At 39.5% G+C, this 23,175-nt stretch overlaps 1 protein-coding gene across 2 annotated transcripts in view; it reads right to left on the bottom strand.

The window, feature by feature from the left end:
• Positions 1–2,230: 2,230 nt before the first annotated feature.
• xrn2 (5'-3' exoribonuclease 2) overlaps positions 2,231–23,175 on the bottom strand; it is a 78,183-nt gene continuing 57,238 nt past the window's right edge. The window contains exons 28-31 of one of the 2 annotated variants that reach the window (XM_078230321.1): positions 18,261–18,324; positions 5,953–6,091; positions 3,718–3,762; positions 2,231–2,651 (exon numbers count right to left, since the gene is read on the bottom strand). In XM_078230321.1, coding sequence (XP_078086447.1) covers positions 3,754–3,762; positions 5,953–6,091; positions 18,261–18,324 — 212 coding nt within the window. In that variant the 3' untranslated portion in view covers positions 2,231–2,651; positions 3,718–3,753. The remainder of the gene's footprint in view (positions 2,652–3,717; positions 3,763–5,952; positions 6,092–18,260; positions 18,325–23,175) is intronic. The other variant, XM_078230320.1, reaches the window with a different exon arrangement.

Raw genomic sequence — 23,175 nt, 5'->3', positions numbered from 1 at the left:
CTCTGGCTTCCTCCCAAGTCGTGCGGGTCAGGTTAATTGGCCATCCTAATTCCAACTCCCCCCCCCCCCCTTAGTGTCAGGGGATTAGCAGGGTAAATATATGAGGTTATGGGGATAGAGCCTGGGTGAGATTGTCGTCGGTGGGCTGAAAGGCCTCTTTCCGCACTGTAGAGATTCTACATTGACTCCAATGGCAAAAAGTAGTCCAACAGACATATTGAATAATTTAAAATCACGAGGAAATTCCAGCACACAAACAGGATCTGCAATCTAGCAACCCATTGGGTGCAACACCATGCAGAACAAGGCTTTGCTCACAAAGAAAACCATATTTTCACAACTGCAAAACAGCAAATAGGAGTTGTACTTTATTGTATGGCACAAGTCTTTTCACAAATTATTTACTGGTATTTGGGACGAAGGAATAAATCTGTTGACAAGTGTATAAAATATTTAGCCCAGGAATAATGTGCAAGTCAATAAATTACCATTTTTAAATGGGCATAGAAAATTATCAGGGTAATTTTGACTTCAATGGAAATAAACTCAATAGAGTTGTAGAACAGGCTGCCAATTCCTTATTGGCGGTTATAATATAGCAGTCAAAATTACTGCCACTCTTTAAACAGGCAGTTTTGATATCCATCCAAAGATTATGCCCAAAATGAAGCCACTTATCTATGTTTATCAAAAATCTAATTCAAACAGCATTTGTACAAGAGACAATTTGCTTAAGTTACAGATATTTCCCATCCCTCAGTGGTCCCACATCCTAGGGAGAGAGATGTGCAAGGTGACCGGCTCCCACACAGCAACCAGACTTCCCATATCTTTGAGGGAAGGCACCTGGTTTCCATGTGGTATCACCTATGGAATTCGTCCAAAAGCTGGTGGCCTAATGTTACACCATCTCCCACACTGACAGTATTCCTGAAAGCCAAGATCAGCACAATACGTAAATGTTTATTCCTCATTAAAATCATTAAACGCGATCAATTAAAAAAACTCAATGTTGTTTTCTGCATGTGGTGATGTCCTCATCCATGTTTTCAGGCCAAAATCCTGACAGTGCCTGATGACTTGATCCAGAATTTACTCCAGAAAACACTGGAGTAAATTTTAACTTTCATTGCCCATCACCCATCATCCAATTGCTGCATACATGATGGACGGGTCCATTCACTTTGCAAGTTTTCCACCTGTGACAAAGTTTAAAATCCACCCCATCAACAAATTTTCTTCTAGCCAAGGCATGTGGTTCAATGGCTCATTCATTGGCAGCACAGTGGTTAGCACTGCTTCCTCTCAGCGCCAGGGCCCCGGGTTCAACTCTCACCTTGGGTCGCTGTCTGTGTGGCGTCTGCACGTTCTCCCCGTGTCTGCGTGGGTTTCCTCCAGGTGCTGTGGTTTCCTCCCACAGTCCAAAAGACGTGCTGGTTAAGTGCATTGGCCATGCTAAATTCTCCCTCCGTGTACCCAAACAGGCGCCAGTGTGGCGCGACTAGGGGATTTCTGATTTCATTTATTGTCATGTATATTAGCATACAGTGAAAAGCATCGTTTCTTGCGCACTATGCAGACAGAGCATATCATTCATAGAGAGACTACAGAATGTAGTGTTACAGTCATAGCTAGGGTGTAGAGAAATATCAACTTAATGCAAGATAGAAAGAGTTTGAATGAAGTTTGAGAAGCATAGAACGAGAGTAAAAGATAGAATTAGAAGGTAGCTGGGCACAGTTTGCAAGAAATCGCCTTGCTCCGGCGCCACCTTGGAAGAGTTTTTCCACAGTAACTTCATTGCAGTGTTAATGTAAGCCTACTTGTGACACTAATAAAAAACTTTTAAACTCATCTACTTCAGCCCACCCCAAGAATTCACAGGTGTACTTAAAAAGAAAAGGTAAATTGCACAATTGCAACTGAACAATTTGATGGTACTTCTGCACTAAAAACAGACGTGGTGTAGTGACAGATTCCCAATCAGATGTTCATCAGTATGAAGGTCATAAAGCATGCCCCTGCAGTTGTGCATAGTGTGACAGCTTTCAAAGGTCAGCACTGATGTGCAAAGATTGTTTCAAAAATGGAAAAAATCCCCCCTCCTACATTTGAAACATTTTAATTATATAAAGTTTTGCTTGAGAAGACAATGGACAAATGCGATATCACAGCAGATCCAAACTTTTAAGAAAACTCAAAAAGAAATAATGAAACAGGAGTAGAGTAGTAAACCAAAGATTTTAAAGCATTTACTAAAGATCACTTTTGATGTACAGTGTACAGGCATAAAAACTTAATTTCACTAACCAGCTTTGAGATTTCCCAACTCATTATGATGTTAACAACTAAACCTGGCTGTATGCATTCTGCATTATATTTAACATACCCCCATCTTGACAGCTTTAAAAAATGGAAACTGCAGAATCCATTTTACTGCAAACGAAACATCGAGCACAAAAATACGTACAAACACGTTAAAAACTAGGTCAGCACTCTTGACATAATGATTAAAATTTAGCTTGGATGTATGTTCATCAATTAACTGGACCCTGTAAGGCACAGCTTGTGTTGCAGAGCCAGGCGAGGTTTCAATTCCAGCTGTATCTTCCAGAATCGGGCGGCAATGGGTAACGCCTGTCAGGGTACCCCTGAAAAATGAAATGTTGTCAAACATTAAAAGAAAATGACTGAATAGGCAAAGACAAAATAAATTAAAGCACTATCATGTAATTGAATTTGATAGATGCAAGTCTAACACAAGATTGTGCAATGTTGTCATGCATTGTGGAATTTTCACCAGTTTCCCACAGAAAGGATTTGGAAACAAGTGACATTTAAGTGTTGTAAATTAAAGCTGTTCAGAATTCTTCTGAAAGACGTATGCTGCAGCACTTAATGTCAAAACAGCGTGTTAACGAGTCAATTATCTAAATGACTGGATACAACAAGGAATTTGTTACCTCAATTCAGACTACCAGTAGGCTACTCGAGCCAGTATTCTAGGGTGTATGCACCCTGGAGCAGGATGTATGCTGAGGCTATGAGCTTGGGAAGTGGTCAGTTTGGTTGACAGGCTTACTGGAGAATGGAGAAGAATCACAGGAAAGGAAGAGAACACAACCTTTCCATTTCAAATGACCACTGAGAAAAAAGGACGGGGGATCCAGCAATATATTAGTGTGGACCACAAGAGAAAACCCTCACATCTTAAAGCCAAGGGCAGTCACAACTAAGAGGGGACTTAGAAAAAGTTCAATTAGCCCAACATGGGCAAGTGAGATGCCTTTTAGAAAAAACAACAGGTGTTTGAATGTGTGTGAAACAAGTTATTAGAATTGTCACGTTGTACATTCAAACAAATGGAAAGTAAAGTAGTTCAATGATTCATATCTGATCTCACCACCTGATTCATTTCAGTCCACCTACTGAAAGGTTAGAGGAGAACTTGTGTTTTGATATCCAGTTCACATTCCAAAAGTATGGAGTGAGGGGGGTCTAGAGAGTGTGAGGGAGGCTGTTCAAAAAACTACCTGTTTTTCAGTATGCCTAAATCTTTCCTTTTAATTTAATAAACAAGACACCATTCACATTTTAATACGGAAGCATTTAGAATCTCAATTCCTAGTATATTCATTTAAAATTGTGCACATCTTTGAAATGAAAGTGTTAAATATACTTTTAAATAAATGGACAAATGGAATGGGATCTCCTTACCTATGCAACCTCATCGCTTTTTAATTTCTTCACCTCTCATCTCCACTTCCAAAAAAACACACAATATAGCTATTTACTTTTATGTTAATTCCTAAAAAGCTATTAACAGACACTATGGCAAAGGACAGAATTTATACAGCATTCAATTGCTGAACCGTATAGCAATGAGAACGAGTATTAAAAGTTAGCTTGCTAGTCAGCTTTGCAGATAGGAAATGGGAGACATTGCAATGTAAACCTGTGGACAGACGAGCCTTTTCTAGCATAATGTGTGTTGCTGGCAAAGGCGTAAAGCAACAAGACTTGGGTGGACAGGGCACAACTTCAAAACTTGCAGATGACAAAACTTGGAAGCATTGGGACATTTGAAGAGATGGCGATAGCCTTTAAGAGGACATAGACAAGTGGCCAATTGGGCAGACAAGTGAGTGAAAGAAATTTCATGCAAAGAAGCATGAAGTGATAAAATTGATACTAAGAACTAGGAAATGTGTACAAAAGGCACATTTCTAAAGAGGGTTCAGGAGCAGAGAGACCTGGAGGTACATGCGCATAAAACATTGAAGGCGGCAAGGCAGGTTGAGTAAGTGGTAAATAAAGCATATAGGAGCTGACTCTCTAAATAGAAGCATAGAGTACAAAAACAAGGAAGTTATGATACACCTTGCTAAAACACTAGTTTAGTGTCAATAGGAGTATTGTGCCTGGTTCTGCCCATCACATTTCAGGGTGTGACAACATTAGACAGGATGCAGAAAATATTCATCAGAATAAAGTTCCTCGTCCCTTGAACCAGTTATGCAGATAGACTGGAGAAGCAGGAAAGGAGATTTCACGCAGGTATTCTAAATCATGAGGGGTCAGGGCAAAAGATATAAGGAAAAACTGTCCCCATTGGCAGAATGATCAAGAAACAGAGGACACTGATTAAAACTGACTGACAAGAGAAGCAATGGCAAAGAGGAAATCTATTTTTAAAAACGCAGTGTGGTTCGGATGCGGGAAGCACTAGCCCTGTGTGTGGTGGATGCAGATTCAATTAAGGTCTTCAAAAGAGAATTAGAATCATTTAAAGAGAAAATGTTTGAAGAGCTACAGGAAAGGCAAGGGAGTGGGACTAGGTGAGTTGCTCTTGCAGACAACCAGCATAGGCATGAGGGGCTGAACAGCCTCTGCCTGTGCTCTAAACATTCTATGAACAATTTACACAACTATTTAGATAAACTGGAAGCATTGCCTCATGGGTCTTCTATGTTGCTAGGACATTGCAACAATATTTTTTGCCCATTCTCTCATCCAGGTAGCGTGCTGTCTGTGCGAAGGGCAGAGGATGTCAGCTAAGTTGAGGAACCAATTATCCAATTTCCAATACGGATTTAAAAATAATCTATATTTGGTACATTTATCAAAGTCCTTTAGATCAGCTACTGCATGGATCAGATTTAATGTCAAGTCCAATTACTCTGTCAATCTCTTCACTTCTAAAGATGTGCTGCACAAGATGTTGCAAGTCTAGCTTGTAACAATAAATTTATGGTGCTGATGAGAATTAGTGCCTTTAAGGCCCTCCAGTGTTTTCCCTGAATGAACTAGTACCAAAATTAAGGGCAATTTTCTTCTTTTAACTTGGTTTCTAAACTGGATTAAGGAGGAACGAAAATAAATTGGGAGAATTTGAGAGAACTGAATTGAATATTAGCAAAACAATGGATGATAAATTAAAGGCAACAGAGATGTATGCGGCTGCTGAGACACACCAGGATGATTGCTTGAGCAACACGTACAACAAATGAAGTTTTGAGGAAAAGTTGGCACACGAGAAGAACTTTTGCAGATGATCAACAAGAGACAACTGCATTTCTTTAGGCACATACATGGAAGAGAAACCAGATAATCTGGCAGCGACTGGTAAAATTGAGGACATAGCAAGAGGCTGATAAAGGAGCATATATACCAACTGTTTAAGAAACAGAACAGGTATAATATTTGAGAATAATGGATACTATATCAAGGACCGTGGAAGCTGGACAGCCTTGACAATCTTAAAGAATGGCACCTGAAGAATCACACACACAAGTGTGCAGGATTTGGAAGCTGGATCTTGGACACCTCAGGTACTTTAAGTTACTCAAGTTATCCAAAATGATCAAATAGTCTTTTCAGTTACTAATACAACATTAAACAACGCAGTTAACTCAAACACAATTTGTTAATATTATCATCCATTTTTGTTACCTGACGCCCTCTACGGTCGTCTTGCCGTTGGTAATGGCTTGGCAATCCTGACCCAAGCCTGTGATGATTCTGCTGGAATATACCACTTTGAGACTGCATGATACGATTCCATGCCAACTGCTGCTCAATCCCCTGGTTTCTATGAAGTAAAAAGTCAGCTGGCTGTTATACTTCAGAATGGGCTGTATTTAATTGTCAAATACAAACTTTATGCTCTAATTAAAAAAAAAACACATTTTGTGGGTTATATAGGAATCAACTGAGAAAGTTTCATTTAGAGATCCACTGACAACTGATTAGGAACAAGTGGCAAAATATGGGAAATGCCCAAATATCCGTTATGAAAGGTAGACAAAAGGATCATATAAAAGCAAAATACTGCAGATGCTGGAAATCCAACATAAAAACAAAATGCTGGAAATGCTCAGCAGGTCAGGCAGCATCTGCGGAGAGAAAGAGTCAACATTTCAGGTCAACGACCTTTCAGACTACTGAATATTGCCAGTATTTTCTGTTTTTATTGTATAAAAAGAGTATTCTGAGACACCAACTCACTGCAATAGTCTGTTCCAGGATCTCTACCAATAAAATTCTAGCCAGCTGTTTGAAGGTTCAGAAAGTAATGGAGGGAAATCTGATAAATCTACATTCTTATCCTTCAAAGTGGGGACAGGCAAACCTGAATCTAACACTGCCACCACACACCCCACAGTGACACTGTGGCACAGTGGTTAGTACTGCTGTCTCAGTGCCAGGGACCCGGGTTTGATCCCCAGCTTGGGTCACTGTCCGTGCTGAGTCTGCACGTTCTCCCCATGTCTGCGTGGGTTTCCTCCGGGTGCTCCGGTTTCCTCTCAGTCCGAAAGACATGCTGGCTAGGTGCATTGGCCATGCTAAATTCTCCCTCTGTGTACCCGAACAGTGTCGGAGTGTGGCGATGAGGGGATTTTCACTAACTTCATTGCAGTGTTAATGTAAGCCTGTTTGTGACACTAATAAATAAACTTTCAACACAACAAGCCTATAATTCGAGTAAGCAACTTCCACCATAATCTAATTTGCTTTAGAATGTTTTTCCTGAATATCTGCAATGTACTTTGTGTCATACCATGCAGAAAAACTCTTCAACAATTTATAAGTCAAGTAGACACTACAATATGTTTCAGATTTTGCTTCTCTAAATCCTTAGTTCCAGATTTACTGACCTAGAACATCCTGGTTGAACCAGGCTTTGTAACGTCATTTTAATTAGCTATCCTTCCTGACATCGCAGATCAACAATCAACATCATGATTCATGCATACATCAATCGCGGTTCAAGAATATTCAAATATACCACACTAGAAAGCTTACAACCGTGAAAAATTAATTTTAACTCCAATGATGGAATAAGTGCAAAACATTATTGTTACAAAATCTAAATTGATGTCAAAATTCTTGTTTTTATTCAGTTTTCATAATTGTATGACAGCAGCGACTTATTCTTAAAGAAGTTTGACTTGTGGTTAAACTTTCATTTTGCCTAATAATTTGGCATCAAACCCTTGTATATTGGCATGTTAATACATTATTTATAACTGATGAACTCAAGCCCTTTGCTGATAGTTCCAAGATGGGGACAACCTGTTTTGGCCAAAAACCAAAAAAACCCGACAATCCACACGAGTAGTAAACAATCCACCAGGAGAACGCTGCTTTATTTTCTAAATAGTCAGACACTTTCATGAAGTCTATTCTTTCCAGTTAATTGCAGGTTGTAAATGGATTCTTACTGCCGAGTATTTTGAATCTAGGGTAGGGCTGTGGCTGTATTTTCCCATCCATTATGCTACTCAATATGTCAGAAGGTCTGATCGGGAAGAAACCTTTTCAAGTCCCATTGATGCAGTTTCAATTGACCGTGGTGACCTAGCAACACAAGCACTAATTGGCACAGGCTGACTGACATTTGGTGTACAGTTTATATGGGAACAAGAATCCACTTCAATTATTACTCAGCTTGTCAGCCTAGATTCCCAACAGGAAGAAACATTTAATTGTCACTATCATCCTGAAGATGTAAAAAGAGGAACAGGTATGAAAGTACTGGAAAAGTACCAAGTGCTAAACAATTAAATTGTACCAATCTACAAGGTTTAAATCAAGCATTCAATTATGTCTGCAAATGTTGCATTGCAAGTTCAAAGCTTCTGGTTTTTTAAAATACAAGCAAGCGGTTAAAACAGAATTTCCATATCCTAATTTAAGGTTATTTCAGCTTCCTTCACTCGGTTCGGAATATAAAAGTACATAAGCACAACCACTATGCACAAGTTTAATGCTTCATAAGGGGTCAGAGTTGCACCCTTCTTGACAAAGATTCCCTCGTTCAGAATAAACAGTTTCCCAGATTTCAAAAAGGTGGTGCCTCCCCCCCACCCCCCAACTTTACAGAGCTCATGCCAAGGAACCTCCCTTGTTCTCACTTCACGTACGATGATTATAATAGACGAGCACTTCCTTTGAGAGAACTTAAAAGGGTGGATAAGAACTACTTTGGATCTGCAAATATCAAAAGTTTATGGAAAAACCACCATATTGCACTGCAATAGTTAAACTGCCCACTTTTGAAAGGTGGCATGCAAAATGAAACAGCACTCATTCCGGTTCTGTAAATTCAAGTTGGCCATGTACAAAATGTTTTCAGCTCACCAGCTATTGTGGAAGCTTAAGTAGCTCCACAGAACATCACAAAAAAAGATCAATATGTGATTTGTGCATCACTCAAAAATAAATACTATTACACATGCAATACTAATAACCTTGGATTACTACAGGTAGAGTTAAGAGATATCGATTATCATCACTTTCTTTGACTCGGTCAGGACATGTCATCTATCTCTAATTTACAGAAAATTCAACGAGACAACATACAAGGTTTACTGGATCTATCTTTTCATTGAAGAAATGACAATGGAGCACAGGTTGGATCTATTTTTCAAATTACAGCACGAGGAAGAAAAGCTTGCAACCTACAATGGAACTTGGCTATTCTGCGTAGAAATATAATACTGCAGAAACATCTTGAAGCTGTTAACCTTGGTGTTATTTATATGGGCTTTTCAAAGTAGAAATATTAACATGCTGAAACTGAAGCTACAGAAGGTGCAACAACAGTCTGGAAACATTTTTGCTTAAACTTACAAAGTTGAAACAATTTCTTGTACAAAAATTTCACATTCATGCCTTACATGTACACATACACATCCCTTACAAAATCCCTTATTACAAAACCATGTCACATTCATTCTACAGCACAGTACTATTGAACTTTACAAACTCAGTAATCCTCCTTCAGGTTTCTTCTGTATTTAATTCAGTTCAATCTTAAGTAGTTAAAGAAACTGTTTTCGGTTGCCACTAATAACTACTGACCTACAGTGACACTGCTCCACAATAGGCTTGTCAGGCCTGAAAAGTTGTACCAAAGAAGCTGATTAGTACTTGAAGAGGTTTGTAGCAAGAATCAATGGTTCGTCTGTACTAATACTGTGGTTCCAGCACAAAATGATAATAGTGGAACACATTAGTTATGCCTCATTAATCTTCATGATTCTCAAAAGAAATTTGCTTAGCCTATCCAAAAATTTAATGCAGCTTTAAGCTTCCAATACTGAATTTTATAATTGTAGACACAGCATTCAATCAAGTCATAGTCACCAAACCTTAAAATAAATAGCTTTCAAAGAAAAATCAACAAATTTTGCCAAGATTAATTTAATATCATAATAGATGCATTATGTATGTAGCTTAATGAAGTAAACTAAATTGGTTAATCTTTTCTCACCAGGACACTGAATATTGGGATGGTTAAAGCAAATTCAATTTTTATTATGGAGTAGGAATTGGTTAAAAACACAAGATGCTTCTGAGCAGGAAGAATGTTCGGCAGAGGCGGTTAGCTAAGAACACCTGTGTAAAACTACATAATCACTAGAAAAATGTTTACCAGGCATTTGGGATAATTTCTTCCTTATTTTTAAAGAATAAGTTGTCTCAAATCTGTGTACTTTTTATATTTAAATTCACTTACTCATTGCTGCTTTGCATTAATAAATCCACCACAGTCACTAAAACGGATGCAAGAATGAAGATGTTTACAGCAGAGGATATTTTATTAAACTAATTTTGCACCAATGTAGTTTGCAAATGGCTAAATAGAAAAAAGATCAAAGAGAGAACAAGTCATTGTTAATTGAAGGGCCAAATTTAAATGTTAAATGATTACTGAATGCAGATTTGATCCATCTTAACCTTTAAACAACAACCATAACTATATGAACAGAATCCAGAGACAAGACATAAGAAAATATAAATTCTCTTATGCAGAATTACTTGTCTTTAAAACATAGAAACTCAGGACTTTTTGGTTCAAATAGTCAACGTATTAGAAGTAGAACTAGGCATTTTCTAATTAGGGCAAGAATTATTTTCCACATCAATAATGGCAAAAGTTAGCTGATACAAGTATTAATGGAATCCCAAAAGCTCCTGCAGAAAGGAAGGGAATAGCCTCCTTGATCCAGCCATCCAATGAGTGATTCATAATCATTCACCTGCTATCCAAGGAAGCCAGTCACGAACGCATCATTAGAGCACAAAGCTGTCAGCACCATCACATGTTGCTCTCTTTGAGCTCTCAGTTGCCCTTTGGCAAGACCTCAAAATCTGGATGCAAAGCCTAGTCTGGCACAAACACATGTCCAATTGCATGTAAAGCTCACTGGGATATTTTTGGGCTTTCCTGGTGTTTCTTTTTTTGGTATAAAGTACGTTTACAACACTGTTCACTGTGTCATAAAAGAGAATGTTTCCTTTCAGGGCAATGGATATCCCCAGTAAGGGGCAGCACGGTAGCACAGTGGTTAGCACTGCTATAGCGCCAGGGACCCGGGTTTGAATCCTGGCTTGGGTCACTGCCTGTGTGGAGTTTGCATGTTTTCCTCGGGTGCTCCGGTTTCCTCCCACATTCTGAAAGATGTGCTGGTTAGGTGCATTGACCTGAACAGGTGCCAGACTGTGACTACTAGGCAAATTTCACAGCAACTTTTAATATAAGCCTTACTTGTGACTAAATTAACTTTAATCTATTGGGCAATGGTCTTATTGCGCCTTGGGTCTAAACCCTATAATTAAAGGAGTTAAATGTTGACAGCAAATAAAGATAAGCAATCTGTTTAGTTTAGAGAGCATCTTTGAGACAGGGAGAAACTTGACTTACAGTAATTTAGCCCGAGTGGGAAACTAATGCATCCCAAAGAATGCCAACCTCATTTGGAGTTTGCCTTGAGCAAATAAATATTTCATCTAGTGTTAGCTTCTCTTCCTTATTTAGAGGGACTCAAAGGTACTGTACTTCAGCAGCTATCTGCATTTGTTAATCCCACCACATGTAAAAGCAAGGCACCCAAGGAGTTGAGTTATGAATCAAAGCTCTTTTCAAAACTACAGACAGTAGATTATCCCTACATTAATACTGATTTCAGCTACAACAAACTATTCAGTCTTGGCTCCACTAAAGTGTTTAGGACCATGGGTGATACCATCACCAAGGCAGTTTATCAAGAGCTGTTGTGGAATAAGTCAGCCTTGCTGGTTTAGAAGTCTGGAGGAGAATTAAATAATTCAAGTAATGGATCATTGTGCTCTTCACTACCAGTAGAAAGATCTTTTCTGATAATGCACAACTGTTTCAATTATCTAGAGAAGGATAGAATGATGCAAACACATTGTGGCATGAAGGGAAACAAAACAAAGGGCTCTACAAAATCCTAAAACTTACTAAGGAATGCACTTGTAAACAACTTCTAGTGTTACAACCACACTAAACGCATGGTTCATCTCATGGTTCACTGAGTCCAGCATGGGCCTTGTACAAAGCCCAAGACATACAAAAGTGATGTCCTTTTATGCACCATCTTATCTATGAAGGTTATGCACAACCCAAATGGTCAAATGGTTGAGTGCATTGCTACACCAGTTCTGAGCAAGTTTTCTGTATACACTGAAGGATTCCTTGACCTTTGCAAAGACCACACTGGACTTGAATATCGATAGCAATATTGCGGTTATGCGCTTGTTTGACATTGCTCGCTTATTCACTAGTGTGCTGCTCAAGGAAGCCATAGACACATGCACCACATCACTACACCACGGTGATCTACACGCAACCCCATTGTTTGAATCAAACTTATGAACTCAGCAACTTGTGCTGTTGAGTTCAGTTTTAATGACACCATGTATTCCTCAATAGATACGCTTGCCATGGGATCCCCTCTAGAACCTTTTATTACTCACATCTTTGTCTGTTTCCAAGTGAAATGTGTCTTCAATGGAATGACCCCATACCTCCTACCCCTTGCATATTTCCAATACATTGATTATATGTTTGCTGTATTTGAATCTGCAGCTGCATGCAAGACTTTCCTTATAGAATTTTTGCTATCTGTTTTATATTGAGCTAGTTTACTCTCATAATCCATCCTACTATTCTTTATAGATTTTTTTGAGACTTTTTGTTGACCTTTAAAGATTTCCCAATCCTCTAGTTTCCCACTAATCTTTGCCACTTTGTATGCATTTTCTTTCAATTTGATAGCCTCCTTTATTTCCTTAGATATCCATAGCTGATTCTCTCTTTTTCTACAGTCCTTCCTTATAACTGGTATATACTTGTGCTGAGCACTGTGAAAGATCGCTTTGAAAGTCCTCCACTGTTCCTCAATTGTCCCACCATAAAGTTTTTGCTCCCAGTCTACCTTGACCAACTCCTCCCTCATCCCATTGTAGGCTCCTTTGTTTAAGCACAAGACACTGGTATTGGATTTTACCTTCTCACACATCATCTGTATTTTAAATTCAACCATACTGTGATCGCTTCTTCCGAGAGGATCCCTAACTGCAAGATCATTAATTATTCCTGTCTCATTACACAGGACCAGATCTAGGATAGCTTGCTCCCTCATAGTTCCATTGCATACTGTTCAAGGGAGCGATCGCGGATACATTTTATGAACTTCTCCTGAAGACTGCTTTGACCGACCTGGTTTGACCAATTGACATGTAGATTAAAATCCCCCATGATAATTGCTGTCCCAGTTTTACTTGCATCAGTTATTTCTTTGTTTATTTCTCGCTCCACCATGATGTTATTATTTGGTGGCCTATAGACTACGCCCATCAGTGACTTCTTCTTCTTACTATTTCTAATTTCCACCCAAATGGATTCAATCTTTTTTTCCATAGAACCTATATCATCTCTCACTACTGCCCTGATGTTAAAGAACAAAGAAAATTACAGCACAGGAACAGGCCCTTAGGCCCTCCAAGCCTGCACCAACCATGCTGCCCAACTTAACTCAAAACCCCCTACCCTTCCAGAAAGAACAAAGAAAATTAGAGCACAGGAACAGGCCCTTCTTAAATATCAGAGCGACACCACCTCCCTTACCTTCCTGTCTGTCCCTCTGAACAGTCTGATACCCTGGATATTTAACTCCCAGTCGTGACCATCCTGCAACTGTGTCTCTGTAACGGCCACCAAATCATACTCATTCGCGATGATCTGTGCCGTCAATTCATTTACCTTGTTTCAAATACTACAAGCATTCAGATAGTATCCTTACGCTAGTTTTGGTACTTTCTTTTTGTATTTTAACACCCCCATTAATAACATCTCCTGAGTTCTCCTTCCTTAACTTTTTTCCTGGATTTTGATGTAGTTGGAACCTTCTCCCCACATGCTAACCTGCTGCTTTGCTTTCTATTAACCGTTATATTTCCCGTAGTTTTACTCTTTCCTTCCCCCCAACTTGCTAGTTTAAAGTCCTTGTGACCACCCCATTTATCCTTTTCGCTAGAACACTGGTCCCAGATCGTTTCAGGTGAAGACCGTCTCAATGGTACAGATCCCTCCTGTTCCAATACTGATGCCAATGCCCCATGAAATGGAACCCCTCTTTCCTACATCATTCCTTTAGCCACGTGTTAACTTTCCTAATTTGCTCAACCCTATGCCAATTTGCATGTGACTCAGGGAGTAATCCAGAGAATATAACCCTTGAGGACCTGTTCTTTAATTTAGTTCCTAGTGCTTGATAATCCCCAAACAGGTCCTCTTTCCTAGTCTTGCCTATGTTGTTTGTCCCAACGTGGACTTCAACAACTGGATCCTTCCCCCTCCCACTCCAATATCCTTTCAAGCCAGTCAGAGATGTCCCTCACCCTGGCACAAGGCAAGCAACATACCATGTGGGACTCATGATCTGGCTTAGAAAGGATGCCATCAATCCCCCTAATTATAGAATCCCCGACAACTATCACTTGTCTTTTTGCTCCCTCCTCTTGAATGGACTCTTGTACCATGGTGTAATGGTCGGCTAGCTCATCCTCCCCATAGCCCTTTTCCTCATCCACACGGTGCAAGTACACCATACCTGTTGGACACGGTCAAGAACTGAGGCTGCTCAGTTCTTGATTTCAGGATCCCTCGACCTGCCTCACTAAGAGTCACACCCTGCTGTCCATGACCACTGACCGAATTAGAGGTACTTAATCTACCGGGTGTAATCGCCTTCTGAAACAAAGTGTTCAGATAACTCTGCCCCTCCCGGATGAACCACAGCTTCTGAAGCTCTGACTCCAGCTCATCAATTCTGAAGTTCTTCGAGCAACCAACACTTGCTGCAAATGTGGTAATTGAAGCTCGCAATGGGATCTGCCAGCTCCCACATCATGCAACTACAGCACATCACTTGCCCAGGCATCTCTACTTAGTTAATTAATTAGTTTTTTAAAAAAGTTTGCAGTGTTCTTTTTCAAATTTAGCACAGATTTCCTAATAGCCAAACAGGTCACAGCGTCCTTTTTCAGGTTTGTTTTCCAGGAGTTAGATTTATACTCAGTGCTGCTGCTCCGCCCTTTCCCTGGAGGCCAGGTCACGGATCCCTGAGACCAGTTTGATTTATACTCAGTGCTGCTGCTGCTCTGCCTGGTCCCTGATGACTTTCCCTTGCTTGTGCTCCTCACCGTGACTTTTTTATTTGTTTATATCCAATTCAATTCAATCAAAGTCTCAGCAAGTGAGACATTCCAGATCCAAGCTGAATGGACAGGCTCACCACTTCCTGTCTTGGACTTGATCTACATGATCCAAGCTGATTGGAGCAGGCATTGCACCTCCTCCAAGGCTTGATCTCATTTGCATCTTAGCCAAAAGGCCGAGCTGCTACTTTAAAAAATTGCTTCAAATGAAGCCTCAGTGTAACCTCATGACTTTGGCCATGACTTTTTTTTGGTTGGGGGGGGGGGGGGGAAAGAGGGAAATACTTTAGTGTTTGGGGTTTAACTGTCCTTTACAAACAGCTCCTCCACGAACCACTTTCTGGAAGCAGTGACTGCACCTATGCAAATTTTCCCCACAACAGCCAATCAGCGTCACCGCTCCGCCATCCTTGCTGGATGCTTGCCTTCACATTAACACGTGGGGTGTCTTCTGAAGGATGTGATTGGAAGTGAGAGTCATGCTCGCAGTATGGGTCACTTGTGTGTGCTAGAAGAGTTATATATTCACACACAGGGCACCCTGTTCTTTGAAAACAGAAAATTTAATTTCTATGCATTGCACTTTTTAAAAACTAAACAACGCTTGGGGACAACAACTCTTTGGTTTGATGCTCATGGCAATGCTTTGGCCAATCAGAATCAACTTGCCCAGTTTGAATTTAAACAAAAGTCTGGAAGTTAACTTTTTTTAGTACAGTTCCCCATGGCACCACCTCTACAAATCAGTACCCACTTGCCAACTCTTCTCATGTAGTATAAATTGTTGCTCCCTTTGAGATTTGGCATTCTTGCAATTTCATCCTGATGAGCACAAGGCAAAAAGCCCCAACAGCATGTCTCTTTTGTCACGGATCTGGAATGTTACAGGACAATTTGATCAATATGTTCAATGGGAACAGAAAGGTAGGTAGGTAAGAGAGGGCAAAAAGAGTATTTCCACCAACTGGGGAATTTCAGATTGGGGCAAAGTCTAAAAACGAGAGCCAGACCTTTTAAAGCATGTAACTAGGAAATATTTACATAGTGGTAGAAGTTGACAACTCCCTTCTGCAAATGACAATTATTGCTTGATCAATTATTAATTTTAAATCATAAATGTGTTATCTACAGGGGTGGAGGTATATTAAACAAAGGCAGGATATGGAGTTAGGTCGCAGATCAATCATGACCTCACTGAATGGCGGAACAGGCTTAAGGGGCTAAATCGCAGTCCTTGACTCAATGTTCCTAATTAGGTTTGAGGTTGAATACATGTAGTTGTGTTCCAATTTTCATAATTTATGAAATTAACTGAAAACTCAGGAGATTCTGGAAATTTACATGACTTCTGTGCACACTGTTTCTTCATAGCAAAACAATAAAGTGGGATCCAGCAGGTTCTATATGTATGGTCTCATTTTCACCCCTATTCGTCAGTCAGTTCTTTGCCATAAAAATCAAACGTAACGTACATTTGTTCAGGTTATCAATATTTGATACATAAAAATCAGGAAAGCTGTATTACGCTACCCAATGTTTGGAACTAACCGATGGACTATGGAAGGTTACGAACAGTGGCAATGTAAAAACTAAAATCTGAAATCAGCAATCCTGCTGCCCAAGTTTGACAAGCATAAGCTAATAAAGTTGTTCAAATTCCTGATTAACAATGTAGAGCACATTAATATTGAAAGCTTTTTTCAATGCACAGGATCTTTAACAGCATGCTTTTGGAAACAAGCGCTTCATTCTCATTATTGTAGGCAGCTGACGAATAAATAGATAACCTGTTAGTGACTTCACTGCTTTTACGTACGCATCTATGTGGTACATCTTAAATCCGAATAACAGCTATTTTTGGCTTATATTAAGGTATCAATAAAGAAGCATTCCCATGCATTAAAGATTCCCTTTATTTTGCTTTGTGGACAGTTTTCTCATGCTTTTTTTCCCCATCCACTTGAAGATCTTTCCATGACAATGCACTTACCTGGCAGGTGAATAAAGACTGTGTACATCATCTGATACTTTCAATAAACTTCAACTAATGCCTAGTTGAAAATTAATATAAATTGTTTGGGGATTTAATTGGTTGATAGTAAACCATTTCTCTTATCATCATATGTTGCCCTCAGTGCAAGCTTAGATGAGTACCAAATTTGTTTATTCCCTCCTAACCAGCGTGTAGCGGTACATACATCCACTGCTCTCCAGCATTTCACAAAAGTGATCACTACTCACCCATGGGCCCAGAATATATCAGATTGGAGGATCAGCATCCACACAACCACATGACATGGGGTCTCAGATATCTACTGGAAGCAAGAGTTCTCCCAGTATTTTTCTCATTTCATTGTGAGAAATGCCAATGCCAATTTTAGCACTCCAATGGCCGAAATCATGAACAACATACTGATTTCATTAGGTATGCTCAAATGCCCCACTTTAATGTAAATGATTTGATAAGACCATAAAAGGAAGCATACAGCTAGCTTTCCGTGGTTAAATTTCATAACACAGCAAGCCAAACATCAGTTCTTGCAGCTACACTGCAATTTGGGAACCAACAATTCAGGATACCCTTAACAGGATCTGACTTTTCACCTGCTAAATATATCAGCAAAATAGATATGCTCTTTGAAAAAAACACGTATGCTCATTTTAATGAGACACCACATTAAAGAAAGCCCTGCTTGAACAGGTATGGTACAATTTACATACCGCAACAATTGAAAATTACAACAACAAAAAGAAAATCCCAGCTCAAGTACAAGTTTTTCCACCAGATAGACAACGCTGAACAGAATAATTTCAAATGTGGCAGATAACACGACTATCCGTACACACTCGTAATTAACTACCATAATGTATTTATCACAGGTTTACACATGCCCCATCTAAACAAGATCAAAAATTAAATAAAGACAATGCAAGATATTAGAAAACAATAAATCGAAGAAAATAAACCTGCGTTTATAAAATGACTTTCACATCTTCAGCATTTGCACTTATTGAAGTACTTAAGTACTTCAGGCCAGCACAGTAGCAAATTATACTCATCAGGATTCCATAAACAGCAATAAGAAAAATGATCAGTAATTCTCTGCTGGTGGTGTTCGTCGAGGGATGTTAGCCAAGGATATTACACAAATACATGCAAACTACATTCATTATGTTGGTCTTCCAGACAGACAAAATGAACAGCCTTAAAGTTACGTAGTTCTTACCTCTGAGGTATAAGCTGCTGAAAAAGTGGTTGTGGACCACGCCATGCATCTTGGGGTCTCAAACCTGTGGATAATACAACTGTATCAGTAGGATTACAATAAAAAATTTCTTCACAATCTTTGCATTAGAATACTTCAATATTGGGACTTGGTGAAAACAAAAAAAACCATAAATCTGTTACGTCTTTTTATATGGAGCATTACAACCAAACTTCATGTTTTCCAAAAGGTCAGTCAATGGTAAACTAAGTTTTCATGAAATCCCACAGACTGAATAGAAAATTCATGCTTGTGTACTGACTGCAATTACCTTTCCATCACCTGCAAAAACTTGTTTAAAGTGGTGTTTCTTTGATAAACTTCTAGATGTGCAAGGGCTTTAAAACATGCTGCCTTTGCTATGTGTGGTCTGATATGAAATGTTTTGGGGTAGTCTCAGTCTACTGCCCAGTGCCTAATTCAGCAACGAATGACAGTCAATCAGCCTGAAAGATATTAGAAATGCTACTCCAAACCATTTAAGTAAAAATGAAAAACATCATACTGATACGCAAGTGGATTTTAAAAGTTTTATGGGATGTGAGCATCTGAAGCTAGCCCAGCACTTGTTGTCCATCCCAAAGTGTCCTTGAAAAAGTGGTGAACTCACTTCTTGAACCGCTGCAGTTAATCAGGTGCAGACACACGCACTGTTGTTGAGGAAGTCGTCCCAGGATTTTGACCCAGCAACAGTGACTGAACGGCAATATATTTCCAAGTCAAGATAATATGTGGCTTGAAGGGGAACTTGTAGGTAGTGGTGTTCCCATGTGTCTGCTGTCCTTGTACTTCTAGGTGGCAGAGATTGTAGACTTGGAAGATGCTGTTGAAGAAGTCTTGGTAAGTTGCTGTAGTGCATCTTGTAGATAGTATGCACTGCTGCCACTGTGCATTGGTGGTGGAACAAGTGATTAAGTTGGTGGGTAGGGTGACAATTAAGTGGGCTGCAATGTCCTGGATGGTGTCAAGTTTCAAATGTTGTTAGAGCTGCACTTATCCAGGAAAGTGTGTGTGTGTGTGTGTGTGTGTGTGTGTGGTGGGGGGGGGCGGGGGGGGGGGGGGCGGGGAGGGGAGAGAGGAGAGGAGAGAGAGAGGGAATGGCGAGGCTAAGATTATTGGTCTCCAACAGCCACAAGCATCTTCCTTTGTGCTAGGTATGGTTCCAATCAGTGGAGATTTGTCCCAGCAATTCTCATTGACTTCAGTTTTCCAAGGATCCTTGAAGTCACACTCGGTCAAAAACTCGCGGTGTCAAGGTCAGTCACTCTCACCTCCCTTTTTGATTTTGGCTCTTCTTGCCCATGTTTGGACCAAGGCTATAATGAGGATGCTCTTGAAATTGGGGATGAATTATATTGTTGAAGCTCTCTTTCTCTGTTCTGCACCTATCTATGCTATCTGGCAAGTGCTTGGCATTGTCCATGGGTTTCCAAATGGCACACGTTAAACTTCTACCTTAATCTCACCTTGAGCAGAACTTTTGATGAGTTGCTTCAGTGCATCTTGCAGATGGTACACACTGCTGCCACTATACATTGGTGGTGGAGGGAGTCAAAGTTGAAGGTGGTTTATCCGAGTTTACTGTACTTTGGATTAGTTTGTGATCTTTATGGATTAGGCATGTCGAGCAGATCATTCCATTTTGTTTGACTTTGCTGACAATGAAAAGCAGTAAAAGGTTTAACTGAGTGGGATTACACCTAGTACAATTGTCTGACGTTTGTTCCGAGGTTAAGCAGTCTTGTCACTTACAAAATGCATTTACAGGAAGAAATGAGTTTATAGGGTAAACCTATATTAATTCTAAAGTAGACTAGATCATAACTATAAGTACTTTATTGAACAGCCATTAATCAGATTCTGGTTTATATCTAGCAACACCGAAGCCACCTCAGATGTACTCTTAGATACAAATGTGCTACAAAGCTTTCTTCGCCTTCACCCATTCTCTCCTGTTATCTGATCTGACATCTAATCTCGACATCAATCGTCCACTAGAAAGTATATTATGATGCTGACTAACAACTCTTCCTACCATTGTGAGATCTGCATTAGCATATCTTATTGACTTAGCATTCATCACTGTAATACTGCAGAAAGAACTCAGCAAAAAGGTATAGGGAGTGCCCACCATCCACTCTGTGCCACTGCACACTGGTACGCCAATGGCTCATCGTGTTACAAGGCATCTTTTACACAAAAGACAATCAATGCAATTAAAGGCGATGTGTTGGAGCCTTGACTATTCACTATATTTATTAATGATTTAGATGATGGAATAGAAATAAACACACCCAAATTTGATGATACAAAATCACAGCACTGTAAGTAGTGTAGCTGGAAGCAGACAACTACAAATATTAAGTGAATGGGTAAAATGGTGGCAAATGGGTTTCAATGGAGGCGTATATGAGCTTGTCCACTTTAGACCTAAGAAACGGTGGAGGCCCAGAGACTTGTATATAGATTAAAATGTTCACAAACTGGGACATAATATAACAAAAAGGTTACTGGATTACTGGCCTTTATATCTTAAAGAATAGAATATAAGGAGATAATAATAGGTGTGCTTCATTTTTACAAAGCCCTGGTTAGACCACACTTAGGATTGCTCTGTGCAATCTTGGGCACTACATCTTAGGAAATGAAACACACATTAGTTACGATTTGAAAGCTCAATTAATAGGTGTTTACTAGAATGCTCATAATGTATTTTAGTTTTGAGTTGGAAGAGAGGAGCGAGAGAGAAAAAAGGAAAGGAGGGAGGGAGACTGGTTAAGGATATGGGTGTCTTTGGCCTGCTGCAACTTACCCCTGAATGGATTGAATTGGAACAGATAGAATATTAAGGATGAAGTAATTGATACCAGAACTGGGAAAAATAAAGTGACTGTGCTGCTGGTTCAAAGGTAATGTTGATGCTGCAGGATTGGGTAGTGGAAAGCAGTAGGTGGAATTAAGAGATGAGGGATGAATAATCGAGTGAAGGGAGAGGATCTCCCCCACAACCACCACTCCAAATGCAGTCTACAGCTGCTGGCAATTCCTTTCCCTACTAGACTATCCCACAGCTGAAAGGATAAAAGAAAAAGACTGAGACATGTGGATCATGATAGAGGAAGGAACAAAACAAGGGGCAAGAAGCTCAACTGCAGGTAAAAAAAAAGTCTCTTAATGACATTATACAATAATCATATTCTCCGACTTGCCATTTGGCAAAACCGTGGGAGACCAACTAATATACAAATAAATGCGTCACAGCTGCATCTCCAGCTGGTTTTTTAATTCACTGAATTATATAAAATCATAACTAAAGAGGGGATGCATTAATGAAGAGGTGACAAATAGGAAAGAATTTTCTCAAGTTCAGAAACAGCCAACAACAGCCTCATTGAAGTAGAAGGATGAGCCTGTCGCGACCTTGGCTCCCCATTAACCCTCTGCACCTGCTCTTGGAAAAATAGTTTGCACCGGACCCAAATAGTAAAATGAAAAGAATCACCAAAGAAAGAATAGATTTACCTATTTTGGAAAGACCTGGAACCATGATATTCATGGCACACCTGCAAAATGCCTGGACCCCGGGTCGCCTACAAGCTCCCAGAGCCTCTTCTGTGAGTTGATACTAACCCTGGCAGTTGCCTACATGGCATATATCAGTTACAACTTTTATAACTTTTAACTGACAAGAACGAGCATCCATGACACAGGTGAGGAATTTAATTTCTAAACCCGCTGATCCAATGGAAAGCTGAAAGTATAGACTCTGGGGGAACAATTGACAAGTAACTGAAAGCTCTCTTTAGTTTTGCAGAAAGGCAGTACTAACTCTCAATTCTGTCCCCCTCCCGGAGATGTTTGCATTCTCGAAAAGAATTTACTTGATCACATTCAATAGGTTATTTCTAACATGTCACATGTAGGAAATTAAACTTTAAACCACGTCAAATTTCAAAGTGGAATCTTAGAAAAAAATAGTCCCAACCATATGAAGTGGATTCATTTGTGCTAAGGTAATCTTCCTGTGATAAGAGGCAGAAACTGCCTAAAGTCTTCACTTTCTAAATGTTTTCCAGTTGTTAACAGTAGTAACATCTGACCGAAGTCTCCATCTGCTATATGAACAATTAGGACAGCTAGTAATTTACAGTACAAATAACTGACTTAATCTGCTTGAAATCAGTGGAGCTTTTAACCAGACAAGTGCTATGCTGAACAAGATAACTGGCTCACTTGCTAAGTTTTAAACAGTGTCTTTGTAACTGACTCTTATGGTGATGACAAATGTTTGATAAAGATGACTGTTCGTAACAAATATGAAAGTAAGTAGTGGGGACTGTACTCTAAACTAATGCAACAACTACCTTTCTTTTGTGCTGGGAATTCAAACAATTGTGTATTTACATGGGTATTGTATATTATCCATTAAGTTTTGGGGGGAGTATTCTGATGCTTCCTATCTAGCACCATGCTTCACATGCAACCACCGATTTGTTGAGTGAAGTTACTGTCAATCTGTAATTACCTTCAGAAAGACATAAATCCATATTTAATATACAGATACACTGCACAGGAATGAGCTTGTCTCAAGCTCATAAGAACCAAGCAAATATCACTCCAGGGAAGACCATACATTGGGATCTTGTAATACAACATTACATTTCCCCCCAATACTGCAAAATGTTTCCCAGTGACTTAGTTGATATTGCATTATATTGTACTATGGCAAATGAAGGAACCCAACTACATCTGCTCCTAGTTCAAAGGCATAAAATTTTTTTTTCTGGAAAGGCATTATAACAACTGCATGGTTTAAGTATCAAGTACAGTATTTAAGTAAACATAAATGGCTTTTTGACATGTTTATACAATTTTC

Source organism: Mustelus asterias, chromosome 15 (assembly GCF_964213995.1).
Source record: "Mustelus asterias chromosome 15, sMusAst1.hap1.1, whole genome shotgun sequence".
Taxonomy (NCBI): domain Eukaryota; kingdom Metazoa; phylum Chordata; class Chondrichthyes; order Carcharhiniformes; family Triakidae; genus Mustelus; species Mustelus asterias.
This window is presented reverse-complemented; position numbering and strand designations above follow the sequence as displayed.